At 37.8% G+C, this 15,646-nt stretch overlaps 1 protein-coding gene across 3 annotated transcripts; it reads right to left on the bottom strand.

Moving 5' to 3' along the window:
* Window positions 1-8,770: 8,770 nt before the first annotated feature.
* twist1 (twist family bHLH transcription factor 1) lies at window positions 8,771-10,145 on the bottom strand. 3 transcript variants are annotated; one of them, XM_011485017.3, is made up of 2 exons: window positions 9,448-10,145; window positions 8,771-9,255 (listed from the first exon to the last, which is right to left on the bottom strand). In XM_011485017.3, exon 1 carries the CDS (start codon window positions 9,978-9,980, stop codon window positions 9,474-9,476), a length of 507 nt encoding a protein of 168 aa, XP_011483319.1. In that variant the 5' UTR covers window positions 9,981-10,145; the 3' UTR covers window positions 8,771-9,255; window positions 9,448-9,473.
* Window positions 10,146-15,646: the final 5,501 nt, after the last annotated feature.

Here is a 15,646-nt window from a genome sequence, read left to right as displayed (position 1 = left end):
AATGATCGTTACAATCTTTACATGTTTTGAAAGTGTTTGATCATAGCTGTATATAGAATCAAAATGACAGTTTCTGTGCAAACAGATCAGGTACACAATATGTACAGGTTTCAGGATTTTAAATACCTGTTTTTTTATTTTCTTCTTGTCTTTTTTTGGACTGAACAACGTTCTGGATTTTTTTTGCAATAATGTGTGAAAGCCAGTGGTAACAGATGCAATAATTGACTGAGGTTTATGCACACAGTCATACATGACCAGGCCAACAATCAGACCAAGCATTAGTCTGAGCTACATTTCATGTATACATGTATACATTTAACTTTTTTCACTTTAACTTTTTTTTTAGGCCAAGTCAAGTGGTTTAATGGAACAATATTAACTGTTCGTCAAATGCAATTTAAAGTGCTTGAACAATGATTTATCTATACACAATTTATCATTGCTTTTTCTTAAAAGTACCATTTGGACAATACCATATTGGACACCTTACAATTCTGCCAGAAATAATAGTTTTTCAAGCATACAAAGTGTCTGTGAAACACCTGTGGCAAGGTGCACGTAAAAGTTGTAAACAAAACTAATTTAACTTGCAACAGTTGAACTGGAGGATTCGACCTTTGTGTTGTTTGTCACACAAAGCATGGAGTAAAGAAACAAATGTTAGGAGTTGTCTTAATGTTTGAGAGCTATGGAAAATTAAGGACAATTTCAGGGCAATATCATCAAAAGGTTTACACTGTAGCTGACCTCCCTGGATGGAGGAAAAAAACTATTGAAAAGAATGCAAACTAATTTCCAAACAAATTCATCAGCCAATCAAGATCAGATATGGGGATACAAGATGGTCAGCTTGCACTATCCTTCGGCATCTGAAGGAAAAGTGACACTACGGTAGGACACCCAGGATATATCGTAACAAGCAAGACTGGAATTTGTCAAAATCCAAACCGCAATCCTTTTGGGAGAACATACTTTGGTCTTTCAAGAAAAGAATAAAGTCCCTATGGTCATACGTCATGGAGGTTCTAAAATCCTTTGCTGCTTCTGGAACATGATGCCTGGACTGTGTGAACTGTATCATGAAATCTGATCGTTTAAGGGCACATTGTAATGACCGGTGTCAGCAAGCCACTAGAATTCATGGGTCTTCCAGCAGTACATTGACCCAAAACTTAATTCAAAAAGCTCTCATAAATGTAAAAGTAGAAGCGTTGGAGAGTTTTGTAATAGCCAACAATGAGGGTATATCTGAACTCCATGGAAAACCTATGGAGAAACATCCAAACAGCAGTCTGGAGAAGCCATCCCTTAAAACTGGATAACTAGGAGCAGTTTGCAAAAGCAGAGTTGTCCAACATTCCAGCAGAGATGTGTAAGAAACTCATTCATGGTTACAGGAAAGGAAATGATTTTTTTTTTCCAAAAGTGGTGTTACCAAATATGAAGTTAAAGGTATAAATAAATGTTTTTACAGTTTTTCAGTTCTGTGTACATTTTTATCAGATTTGACTTTTCATTTAATTTTGTTGTTGTTCCAGTGCAAACAAAGACAATAAATATGTAACTCATAGATCTAGATTTCTATTGCATATGCTTACATGAAGGTAACAGGTTAATACATTAAATTGTCAGATACAAAAACATATTTTTCCCTTTTTTTTTTGGAAAGAAATGCCCTCATATGTAAGGCAAGGTTCAGTTTCACAAAAGTCACACATGATCAGTTTTCATTGGATTTTAGTGTTTTTTTAATTGTCAAATTCAACCAAATAAATAAAGATGAAACCTATATCTATCTGCTGTCCTTATCTGAGTGCCTGAACACACCAGTTCCTGCACATGACATACTGTCACAAATGCATTCACACGGCTTCTGAATTATTAACTGTAACATGTAAAGCATAGGTGTTCATATCATTTTGCTATTTGAACAGGTGCCTGTAACACACGTTTGACAAACTCTTTAAAAATATACGACAAAGCAGTGGAGAAGAAATGTCTTGTTTTTTGTATCCTGTGGGGTTGAAAGGCAAAAATCTATTTTTAAAAGCATGAAAACATTTTATCGCTAACAGCAGGGGCAGGAGTGTTTTAATGACCTGATCCACAGGCCTCTGGCTGGCTGCAGGCTTTCTCAAACTGCAAAAGAACCCAGTGGTCTGCCTGCCAACCCTTGGGGCAGCATCGAGATGAAACAGATAAGATAATTGTTTCTAATGAAATCCAGATCTCTGGGTCTGTCTGGACCAGGACTAGCTGGGCCTGTTTCCCCTTTTTTCTTCTTCTTTAAAAAAAAAAACTTTTTTTCAAAGCTGGTGCTGCATATAGAACTTGAATTTGAAGAGAAAGCATGGAAGCAAGCTCCTAATTCAAACCAGAACTGGTGTACCAGCTTGTATAGCTTTGATACTGTTTGAAGTTCTGCAAGCGAACACAGCTCCATCAACCCACTGGACCCAGTTGCCATGACAACTCTAATTATCTTCCTTTACAGCCTGGTTTTTACACAGGAAGAGAACCATTATGTTCTTTGGGCATTTGCATCTCTCTGGGGCAAGTGTTAAAGGTCAGGGAAATGAACCAAAATGAGAGCACAGCCGAGCAAAATCCGTGTGCGTGAGAAAAGGTGAGTCATTGCAGTATGTCTATGCTTTGGCAGGAATTTCTTTTCTGTTAAACATTTCTGGAATTACTTTGGGAAGCACATGTTTCCAAGGACAATTTAGGCTTTATTGAGGTTATAGCTAAAAAAGCTTCAAACTGTTGTTGCCTATGAAAATTACTTTTGTCTTTAAATTACTATTTTCTCACCTGTCTCAAACAAAAAAATGTAAACTCAGATTCTTTAAATATACCTTTATGATGTTTAGTTGAAGAAAAAAATAACAAACAGGCATATTTGATCTAGACATTTTATCAAAGTATACACTTTTTCTAACAAATAATAGACATCCAATTAAAACATGTGACCATATACTCTTGTAATGCAAAACAATGTTTTTTTCCCTCACAACATTTTGCAATACAATATCTACACAACGTCCAAATGCAGTAGTTGATATGGAACTGTACTGCTTAGATCTAAGACACTGTAACATAATAGCTTACATTTGACAAACAAAGAAAAAAAAAGCACCTTACATTTATTCCATCAATAGCTTTAGTTTCTCATTTAGACATTTCAACCTGAAGTCATGCACCCTCAGTCTTAAATTATGCAAATACTACAAGCATGAAAGTTTAAAAAGGTTAAAAGGGGAATTTACCCCCCAAAATATCCAACAAATGCTTTCTTTTTAATATTTTACTGTCTTTATGGCTTATATAGATTTTTAAAGTGACTTGTACATAAAAAATGAGACATTTTCTAATTAACTGAACAAAAACAAACAAACAAACACACACAAATCAAGGTAGTCATCCTGCAAACTTTAGAAGCTCAGCAACAGCATGAAGAGTTTTTAGCGGTGTCACTCTGCCTGCTGGAGTTCGGAGGGGTCAGAGATATCTCTGAATCAAAGGGGGAGCTAGAGGTTGACCAAACAAATGGTTCTACCTCTGCCCTTGTGTAAAACTATCTGCCAAACGCCAGCCGTCCTCTTTGAACTTGATTTAGCGCTCAGGTCACAAACAGCCGGCCATGATGTTGAGGAGGATGAATCCAGCACCCCAATGACATGGAGATAGAGGCGATAAGATTAAGTTTATGTTGTTTTACCATCAGATCAGCAATTCTTCTTCATAGAGATCTTCTGCTGAAACAGAATACATGTTTAATGTAAATAAACCATTCAGGCAACAGAAAAGTTCCATGTTGAGATCTTTACCCTTTTCACATTTTAATATTTTACAAACATTTTTTATTTTTAATAAATCTGAACAGTTTTTCTACCTTACAATTTTGAATATTTTGTTTTTTTTTATTAGTGCATGTCTAACCTTAATGTACATTGTTGCCTAGTGACAATTTTAGATTTAAATGTATTATGTTACAAATGAATCACATTTTTAAAACAAGGTTAGATTGGCTTCAGGAGCAAAATTCTGTTTTTTTTTTCTTGCTTTCTTCTTAGGGACAGATTTAAACTTAGAAGTTAACAAACACTAAATAAGTATTGATATGCTTGATTTTAAAAAAGCCTCTGTAATTTGAAGTCAGTGAAACCATTAAAATGTATTTTACTGAAAAACAGAAGATTTCGCAACACAATTTCCACAATAGCTTTAAACTATAATGGGAAATCCGGGGTAAACAAAATAATTTTAAGTTGACATCATGACACACCAATGTCATTCTTAAAAAGTGAACATAAAGTGGGATTTTCATTTTGCAACTTGAATAAATTGGTCGAGAAGTGATTTTACTGCAGTTTCTCCGTCATCCCATATGTCTCTTTGCTTTCGTTTTTCATCAGCAATAATTCCCTTTGAATATTTTTACACTATTTTTCTCTCTCTTGTTGCACCCTAGCCTTGTTTTGTCACAGTGAGGTTTTACACTGATAAACAGATTTTTTGTGTTTTTTTTGATAAAACTACTTCCTTCAAAGTTCTGCCCAAAGGGGATAAGAATAAGTCTTCAAGGTGGTGTGAGAGAAATAAGGAGATCATTGTAGCTTTACGTAACGACACATACCGGTAAGTATGACATTAGAGCCCTGGCATTCATCACTGATGCCAGTGGGCCAGAAAGTTAATGAAGGCAATAGGATTAATACCCAGGGAGGGAAGCTCCCATGGGGTCAGGCATTGGGATGCTATTTAGCCCAAAGCAATACACAAAGGTTGAATGTTTTACTGTCAAAGGGCAAACTGGCTTTCGTCAGACTGAAGTGGAAGCTTTTTAAATTGATGGCTTTTATTGTTTGGAGCAAAGCCCTTTTTTTTGTCGTAAGTGGTTGCACTATTTTGGCGACAGGTTTTTGTTTTCATCATCAATTTTTTTTTTTTTTAAATGAGCTAAACTCATTACACTCTTTGCATATTTTTCTCCACATTTTTCCTCAAGTAATAACCCTTCTCAAACCCAGACTACAGTTATGCCTGATCTTGATTGAACACAAACAGTAATGTTTGGAAATCACTGCGTCGCACTAGCTGCCCTCTGCTTCATCTCAGTGTTTATACTTCCTGTAAGGGGGCCCTCTATTTATGGACAACTGAGGAGCACAAATAATCATTCCCCTCAAGTGAAAAATCTGCTTTTATTATCCGCAACGTTTTTGCGATGCCTTTGTGTACGCTCACACTGCCTTCTGATTGCCTGTTTATTTTTTCTGCATTTCTGCTGAGCCAATGAGAATCTGGCCAATTCCTAAAGGTGCCAAACCTTTTCTAGCCCTTTTCCTGTCTGTGACATCATTGTGTATGCTCCTCAAACACAGTGATCCATGTCTTGTCTGCAGCCTGGGTGGCACACACACAAAACAAATGTGTGGGTGTCTGCTGTGCCATGTGGACATCCAGGTTGCGACTATGCCAGGATCAGGACTTCCTTGATCGGCTATTTGAAACACTAATATATGTTAGCTATTTTAGTTAATTTTAGGGTAACTTGTTATGTATCTACAAGCATTCAGCCAGACTAAAAATCACATGTTTACTCCACTGAGCCAGATCGGTTGCACTTTTTATCAAAATATCTCAAGATTTAATCTTTTAATCACAATCATTTGCCTCAAAGAGCACAAATGCTTTCTGGTATGTCGTATTCTTTAACCTACCGCTATTATCAGAAAGAAAAGATTCCAGAACAGAAAAATAGATAAATAAATACATTTTGGCTACCAATAATTACATGCAAAATTAAGCAATTAAATTAAAAGCTGAAAAGTAATCAGCAAATTGTTTACAACAAAAACTAAAATTGATTCTCTTCCTTATGTGGGGAAACAATTGAATGCCAAAAGTAAAATTAATGCACACTGATCCATTCAGATGTTGTTCTCCGAGTTGAAATAAATCAAGTCAGTGCACCACATGTGATTCTGCATTACATACAAGTGAGATGCAGCTGAACCTGTATATCAGCGATTTATGATTAAGACTGTCACAGGGTTTCTGTGTCCACTTCACACCACAGGGTCTGACTTTCTTTGAGATTAAATATCTTAAACTTTGTCACATCTCCAGCATTTGCACAGCTCTTTGAACATTTTAATGTCCACTGACAACTTTGCATTCATCAGAGCATTATCTGTGTTTTTTAAGTGTCTTTAAGCACAAAACTAATTTGAAATTACCAAGATGAAATCAGAATGAAAAAAGCAATTTAAGTTTTTTTCCGTTTTTCTTTACTTTTGTCTTTATTTGATTAGTGAGTAGCTTGACCAGGTTTTTGCTAGAAAAACCTGTTCTCCTGCGATAAATAAATTGAACAGTCAGCAGGTGCACTTTTGTTTCAAATAAATATTTATCAGAGCGCTCATCCATTTTTTGTGAAGTAATGCTTCATTGTTTTCAGGGTCAAAGTGGGCGGGAGTTTAACAGATGCAGGCTACTCCCTACAGGTGACCAACAGAGATGTCATGCACCTGTATGTTGAAATCAAATATCTCAAATTGGAACTGATTTAAAAAAAAAGATAAAAAGATTTCCCCTACAAAGTTTAATTTTTTTTTTGCAAAATTAAAAAAAGTCAAACTATTTTGTTTATCCTAGAGGAGCAAATAAATATATTAAGATAGATACATAAAGTCTATGAGTGTAGAATAACTTGTGTGTGTGTGTAAGTTTGTACCCCGCACACACACACATATATATATATATATATAAGTATAGATATACATGATGAACCTGTTGAATTAGTTGATAAAGATTGAATGGTGTCCATTACTGCAGTTTTGTCCGTGCATTAAATGTGCTTTCAACATAATATATGGTCTCAACATTATTATTATTATTATTATTCAACAAAGAGCTGCAATAATGTATTTAATATGCACAAGGTCTGTAACTGTCTGTCTGTTTCTGCTTAACTTCTCATTTGTTCATTTGATTCTCTGCCTTCAGTAAGGTTTGGACAAACTGTCACTGTGCAGCCTAAGCACTCCAGCTCACTTTAAAAAAAGTTCTTACTGCAACTCACAATTTTTTAAGTGTATTAACATTGATAAAATAAAGTGTGTGTGTGTACACTGAATATATTCAGTGATAAATTGAAAAAAATATAAATACATATTTAAATATAATAATAATAAATTAAAGCAAACACAAAATAAAATGTTAGACGGATATGTGAACATAGCCTTTTGCAGTAATATTTCAGTACGTAATAATAATAATAACAATAATAATAATAATAATAATAATACATTCATGTAATTTTTCCCCAAAAACTGTGAAACCTTTTCGAATTACAAAATGATCGTCTCCTCCTGGATCCTGCGTAAATGCGCGCCGTGCGACGTGGAGTTTGTTGGAATGGTTAGCTGATGGTTTCTCGGAGCCTCTTCGGTCGCTCGCCTCCTTTAAGCCTCCTCCCTCCACCTCACAGACACACACTCACCCGCTTCCACCGCAGCTCAGCCTGCATGTCTCGGCTGCAGCGGGGCCCGTGGAAGTTTGCAAAAGCACCCAAGCTTTCATTTGGCTTTTATAGCTTCTCAGACAAACATTCCCTCACAATTCTAAGCACGAAGACTCTCTTCTCAAGTTCAACCTACCTTTTAGAGACCGTTTCTTGCAGCTCCATAATGTTCCCCGGAAACCCCCTTTTGAATGATCTTTTTTGTTAATCAAAGCTGCAGATGAAATGGATCATCCCAATCAAAGTCCGCAGCTTCGCAGAGAAAAGCGTGTGTGGAGGCAATGCTGCTTCGAGCTGAGTCTGCACTGCAATGCTCTGCTTGGCGAGTCCCAGCTCAGTCTGAACATCTGCTCATTTCACGTGACTTTTTTTAAAAATACTAACATCTGTTCTAAATAGGTTTCATTTTGTGCCTCTGCATTGTGTCAGTTGCCAACTTCCCCACTCAGAAAAAAGAAGAGGAAACCTTTTCCAGGGTTTTACGTTTAAGGGACCAAGAAACCATTAGAATGAATTTAATAAATTAAGTTTTGAGATTTGCGTCACCACAAAAAGTAAATAATAATCATGGTCCCAACAATTCATCTAACAAACAAAGCTCCGCTCCTAGGTCTCCGTTTAACTGCTGAGACAAGGCGGTGGGAAGTAGTCCTTCCACAGCTTGCACCTTCACGACCTTCTTGGATTTCATAGACATCTGGGAATTCCATACGTGCCTCGCAAGCCAATTACACACCTTCAAACGCGCGCGCACTTTGATTTGGACAGCGAGAAACACTTTCCCAGATCACGGAGATCAATCACAGCACGATAACAGGCTTTGAAAGATTTATTCCGTGACAGTAATCACGCAGGGAAACGGGGACTGATGCTCGTACAAAACATAAAATATGAGCAAACAATCTTTACATTTGTCTTCATGATTTTTAATTATTTTTCTAATAAGGCCAGGTAGTAAATGGAATAAAAATATTTTTTCCAGTTGTCAATTTTAAGCGCAAAATGTGATTTATGATAACATGTAAATCTAAATCTACACACACACACACACACACACATTTATATATATATTTGAGCATTTTTGGCTTTCCATCTTGACAATTTACTTTTTTTTTGGTTTTATTTAGCAATTTCTTCCGCGCACGCGCACAGCTTATTTTGTTTAAGAACATCTTCCATTTTTTGGCCTCTTTGGCCTCTTTTGGCCACAGATGGGGAGAAAAAATAAAACTCGAATCCTTCCATCGTACATTTCTTTAATGCAAAAACATATATACAAACATATAAAAGAAGCGATTATAAAAAAAATAGGAATGACATTTTTCCAGACACAGGATCTATTCCTCCACGCTTCCTCAATAAATAAATAAGTGTATTCTGAAAATACTTTTCTCTTTTTTTTCTTTTTGCACAGGTTAGATCCACGAAATCAACCTCCAGCCAGGCTGAAGAAATACTGAGACGTCAATGATGCACTTTGACCACAGAGAAAAGTCTAATGCATGCATTTAAACAAAGATTTTTTTGAGAAAAAAAAGAGAAAAACACCACAAAAAAGATTCTTCTTTAACATTCTTCGTCAACAGCATGAAAACTCATCAGAGTGGGGAACTGGGAGCTGACGCAAGGCTGTCGGGCCTCTTATATAAAAAAGATCCCCACGCAGAGCTTCAGTCGTCTGTGGCAGTGATCCCATGTATCCAGCATTGGACTCCAGGTTGTTCCTTCAGGAAATAAATTCAGCAGTCACCTGTGGGTTACATTTTACTGTCACAAGAAAAGGAAAAAAAAAACACCCCAAACACTTTCCTCTACAGCCTAGATGTGGCCTTTAGAGGCTGCCACCATTAAAACTCTTTATTTCTCACACATTTCATCTTGAATCGTGCAGGTTTGGGTTGAAGAACCCATCGTACCATGTTGGGTAGGATTTCTCCTGGTGCTAGTGAGATGTTGACATGGACCAGGCGCCCTCCATCCTCCACACGGAGAAGGCGTAGCTCAGCCTCTCGTGCGCCACATAACTGCAGCTTGACAACTTGGAGTCCAGCTCGTCGCTCTGCAGCACCTGGCAAAGGAAGTCGATGTATCTGGCTGCCAACTTTAAAGTCTGTATTTTGCTGAGTTTGTCGGAGGGCAAAGTGGGGATAATTTTGCGCAAAGCCGCGAACGCCTCGTTGAGAGACTGCGTCCGCTGACGCTCCCGGACGTTGGCCATGACGCGCTGCGACTGGAGCTCCTCGAAAGACTGCGGGCTGCTGCTGCTGGACTTCTTCCCTCTTTTCCCAGGGGTCGGGCTATCTGAGTCCTCCCCGTTTTTCCTGCTCGGTCTCCTCTTCCTCCCACATCTCTTCGGCGGTCTGTCCAGCTCCCCCTCGCTGTTGCTCACACTGTCCACAGGAGAGACAGGGGAGCTGGCCGAGTCTTCTCCCAAATTTTCCTCAGACATCCCCACCTGGTAAGGCGTCCACCAGACAGAGTCACAGCATACCCCCTATCATGGAGTCAGGGAAGTAGTCCAACCAAAGATCTGTGGGCTTTTGGAGAAATCTAAAGAATCCATGTGTTCCTGAGAGGACAAGTCTTTCTGTTACTTGAGAAACTAAGGCACTTCTTTATAGGCTGCATGGCGTAAACTTTTTGGGGAGGCATAGGATTGGTTAAGAGGGTGAATTACGTGGAGGAGTGGGAGGTAGCATCCGAGAAACTGTTAAACAATTTCTGCGCAAAACCAGAGTTGGTAAAGATAACTGGAGGCGCTATTTCTTAAGATTACACAAGGATTTTTTTAAAAGAAAATAAAAGTGTCTGTCAATGTTACAAAACATCTAATTAGGGGTTTGTTTTGTGCATTTTAATGCAATTCACCAAAAATATAATGGTTACTTTAACTAAAAATAATAAAGAGGGGAATTAAAGCTAGAATTTCCTTAAAACTGTTTTATATTTTATTTCTTCATTTACAAAAATCACATAATGCATTTTCTCTTCTTCTATCATTCAACATTTCCCACCTAAAACCCACATAGTACAGCCACTTCTGCCTTATGAATAACACGTTTTTCCACAAAAAGTTACTGAATGTCATATAATTTTATGTTCATCCCTTAAATGCAATTCATTTAAATAGCCACAACAGCTCAAAATAAAGAAAAATATTTCTACCACTTTAGTTTTATTGCAAAAAATACATTGTTGTAACTCTTTGAGATTTTAGATGTTTGCTCCTTTGACACCACTAGAGTGGTGATACAATATCCATCTTGTTTAGTGGAGGATTACTTTGTTTAGGTTGAGAAGACTGGGGTCTACAGGAGCAGCATCTGGCTCAGGAAACAGGGGGTGCACTCAGGGTCAAGGGTCACAACACCAGTGAAACATCCATTTACATCTCAGCGGAGGCCTGAGAGTGAGGTATTGTTCCAAGGTAAAAAAAAAAGAAAGAAAAGGCTTGTTTAAGTGAGACTTTAACAGCTTCCTCAACATTTTACATAAAAATATCACTTTGATTTCATTTTGATAATGCACAGATAGGGTATCTGGCAAGGTAAATGTGAGACTGTGGTTACAAGAGTGAAAACACCCAAAATTTTGTGTTCGGATTTGAATGGTTTAAAAGAAAGCAGAGTTGGTGTCTCTGAAGTGAGAGTGATTTACCTGTGAGGTAACTCTGACCATGGTGCTGAAATTTGTGTTCACCACTCTTTTTACCTGAGATGCTTTCTTACAGGTTGGGAGGTATCTCTTCATACCCTCTGAAGGAATCTGTTCTGCTCTCACTTAAATACCAAAAATCGTGTTTTTCTGAAATGACATCACAAATATTTCTTACAGTTAAGTCTGCCGGTCACTTCTCCTTCTGAAAATCCATTGCTATTTTATTTTGACAGGTGCTCCATTTTAGTATTTTAAATCAATGCACTTGTGTTGGCTTCATGCACAGGCACTGGTGAAAACAAGTGATCACACCATCCAAGTTATGGCTGATTTGCCATTTACCGGGAACAAACATTTTAGATTTAAAATTAACTTTTTTTCTGATACCAAAATGAACATATCAACTCATAACTGAGTTTACATGAATGTATATATAATGTACCTGTTATTTAAGAATGCCACTATGAGGTACACTGGAGAGATGAGGACAATTAGCATACAAATATTGAAAAAAAGAAAAGTTTGGTTATCGTTACCATTAAAAAGAAACCACAACTAAACATAAAAATTAAAAGTTGAGGAAACAAACAAGTTTAAATTTACTGATGATCTCACCTTGCCTTCAACTATATTTTGCATCACCAACCAAAATCACATTTGGAGATATAAATTGAAAAGTATTTTGTCCATCCATCCATCCATCCATCCATCCATCCATCCATCCATCCATCCATCCATCCATCCATCCATCCATCCATCCATCCATCCATCCATCCATCCATCCATCCATCCATCCATCCATTTCCTAAACCTGCCAATTCCCTTTTGGGGCTACAGTAGTGCTGGAGACTATCCCAGCTACTATTGGGTAAAGCCAGGGTACATCCTGGATGGTTTGCCAGTTCTTTGCAGGGCCACAGAGACAGACAACCGCACACATTCACACCTAAAACCAATTTAGATGCACTAATTTCCCTATGATGAATATTTTTGGCCCTTGAAAGGATAAAAAAACTCACACATGTACAAGGAGAACATACAGAAAGGTCCTAGCTGGGATTTGAACCAGGGTCTTCTTGTGACACGTCTGTCAAATGTGTCATTTACATGTTTTTAAGGCTGGTCAAGAGTTAGAAGATCAGCAACTGATGCCTCCACTCTTTTTAAAACTTGTATTACTTATTGTGGGCTCATTTACTTGTAAAAAATGATTTCTTTATGTTATTTTACCAATAGGCTCTGGTTAGGGTGAGCAGGCAAACAAGGTTCTATTCTTTTTTCTTGCTTTAATATTTAATTACGCTTCACTTTTACGTGTTTTCTTAAACCTTTCATTTACAATCATTCCTTCTAGCTCAGATTCATTTTCGTATCCATCAACTTTCAGTTTTTATTGCCTAAAGGGATAAACTCCAGTGTGAGAGGGGATGCTATGATGGCAATACCCATCTTTAACACTCTTCTGTAACCAGGACTTGAGATTAGTCTGCAGTTTATAAACTAGTACCGTATAGTACACCTTCTCTGCATACTGAATTGTTTTCTTGCAGAATCTCTCACCTCAGTGAACTTTGTCTTTCTGTCGCTGAATTAACTTTGAAAAACACAGCTGCTTGGCAGGATATTTGATGTCATCACACAATGACTCCTCCTGTGTTGATCTTTAATAAAGACAAAACCTTCATTAGTCACTTCACAGACCATCATGAAGTCACCAAAAAGAGAAACTATTTTCTTGTGATTAAAATTGACAGTGTGACTCGGGGCAGAGAATTGGTCAGGACCAAATGAAACCTTTTCTATTCTTATCAAATGTTGTGAGATACTTGAATGAACACAACTGACTTGCGCAACTTGACAAACCAGTTCAGGAGTGACCTTATAGTGTCAGTACCACCCCTCCCTGAAGTTCTGTTAAGGCAAACACAGCTCAGGATCTCACTCATAAAGCCCCAAGTCAGAGCCAAGTCCACAGAGACCTGTCTATTTTCTCTGTTGGGGTCTCTGAAGGCTATGTTTCTCTTACAGCCCTCTCATATCTATTAAAAACAAAACAAACCGCAGTTATCCACATGTATGAACCTCCCACAATTGACAGCAATATTCATGTTCACTCCATTAAAGTTCAACCACAATGGGTCCAGTGCCAGCTTGCCAAGATGGATCAGCTGCATGGGATGAGAAAAGACAGAGGTGCGTTCTTCAAAGAACGGCTCCAGATAGCCTCTAATCAAGCCTCCAGACTAACAAGGTCAAGCCTTAGTGTTGGATGAAAAACTTTCTCCCTCAGCAACAGCCTCAAAATGTCCTGGTTTTTACAGAAATCCAGACATGGTTTATCAAGCCTTTTTCCTGATAACTGAGATCCAGCAGCAGTGGGAGACGATTGGGGTGCTGAATTGGGAGGTGATGATGAAAACAGCCCTTTGTATGCAGTCTGGACATATAGGAGCCAGGACTCCTGAAGGTAGCTCTAAAAGAAAGCCTTTGAAAGCAGTGAGCTTTGATGTTACAAGGTCTAATCATGGCACAAGTCAGCACCACTGCAGCAGAATACAGTTTAACTTTGTGTGAGTAAATGCAGTAAGTCCTGTCATATCTTATAAAAAAGAGGAACGAAAGGCTGCAGAAATGCACATGTGCGTATCCAATTGTGAGGGCAGCAGGTCTGTTAAATCTATTCCTATGATCCTAATGACTCTGCTGGATATCAAACAGCTCAACTGCACAATGACACCTTATTAGCCACAAAGAACCAACAAACCTTCAGTATGTTTTCACAGCTTGGAAGCTCTGGGGCGATGTGGGGTCTGGAGAGGAACTGGCATCTGAGCAGCTCCCCCATCACACACAAATACACAATATAAACACCCTCTTCCAACAGAACAACTTTCTGGAGCCAACATTTATTTCAGAATTACAACAAAACTCAGTTTTGAGGAGAAGTAGAACTTAAGAGGGTCCTTTAGTTTTCGCCCTTACTTTCTAGCTAATAAAAACCATAAGATTTAAGACATTTTATGCTCCAAAATGTACCATGGAGCCATGCATTCTGCGCTTATAAAACATATTGCCACCCATCAGACCACACACGTGTTCACCCAGGCTGCTGCAGTGGAGACCCGGGCAATGACCCATGCAATGGAAAGATCTGTTCATAGTCACAGCTGCTTTGTCATGGCTAGGCTAAACTGAGGAGTCTGACTCTCACGGCAAAAATGCTTCACCCGAATTTACCACTGAAACAGTTAAAACCCAGATACCTTTTCTTCAAGTGATCGTAGAAGGGCTTTTATTCATTATCAAATGGATTTGTGAGCTTCATCAATACAATATTAAAGTTTTGAAGCAGCAACTGCTGCTAAAAACATATTTTTGTCAAAAAAAGGATCCTTATTCTTTCTTATTTCAGCAGCCTGACTAAAAAAATTGACAAACCAGGTGGTAAACTGTATGACCTTAAGTTCTGACCTGTCCGCTATTAAACCTGTGTGGCTCATTATCAGATTTGTGGGTGAGATCACAGGTGCTGTGTCAGCTGTGGATTAAATCTGACATCTTAATTGCACCACACTATGTCATGTGGCACTGAATTCAAAGAACAAGAAGAACTGTTGGCAGAGTTCACATGGAGCAAATAGAGTACATCAGTGTTTTATGCTCCTATTGGGTGTCTAAAAAAGTACAATATTTAATTTGATGTCTTACATTAAACTGAATGGACAATCTTTTATTTTTAACTTAATTAAGATAAAATAGATAATAGATGAAATGATGATTGGAGTGGGATTTTAAGACTGAGTATTGATTGTTTCTCACATTTGACAACAAAACAGATTTTTTTGTAATGTTTTGGAATTTTGACCCTTTTATTTCCCTTAACCGTATTTCTTGTTTTAGACGTACTGTTGGCATTCAATGCAAAATTATAACAAAAATACTATTGAAAAAAGCCTGTCAAATGACTCAAGTAAAGCTTAAAGATTCAGTTGTTGGACCAGCAGATGCTTATGCTATTGCATTTATTCCCTAAAATAATATGTCAGTCTGTAAACTGTTGAAATTGGTAGCAATTTCAGACGCTGCTGTCAAAATAAATGGTTGCACACAGGCATAGACAGATATTTACGCCGACCTCTGCCTCTGACTTTATTAGGAGCTTTACTTTGATAGAAATATTAATACGAAACTAAATCTATGCTAGAGTGCAAATTGCTTTTCATCAGATTTCTTTCCCTCTTAGTGTGAGAGCTCAGGTTGCAGTGCAAATCAGTATGTGCTCCACTGTTCTCTGTGCAATATCCTGCGCTTCATATTACTTAATTTGACATTTCACAAATCAACTCTTCAGAGATACAATCCACTAGAGGAACGTGCATCTACAGTTCCACATGGACGTGTTTATTTTAGATTTGAGAAAGCAATGCCTGTTGTAGGATCTGCTAAAGCAAATACACT

Source organism: Oryzias latipes, chromosome 16 (genome assembly GCF_002234675.1).
Source record: "Oryzias latipes chromosome 16, ASM223467v1".
NCBI classification, from domain to species: Eukaryota; Metazoa; Chordata; class Actinopteri; order Beloniformes; family Adrianichthyidae; genus Oryzias; species Oryzias latipes.
The sequence above is the reverse complement of the archived record's forward strand: the minus strand, read 5'-3'. Positions and strand labels throughout refer to the sequence as shown.

Coding starts and splice junctions, on each gene's coding strand:
- twist1 (XM_011485017.3), bottom strand. CDS start 9,980: ATGTCTGAGGAAAATTTGGGAGAAGACTCGGCCAGCTCCCCTGTCTCT.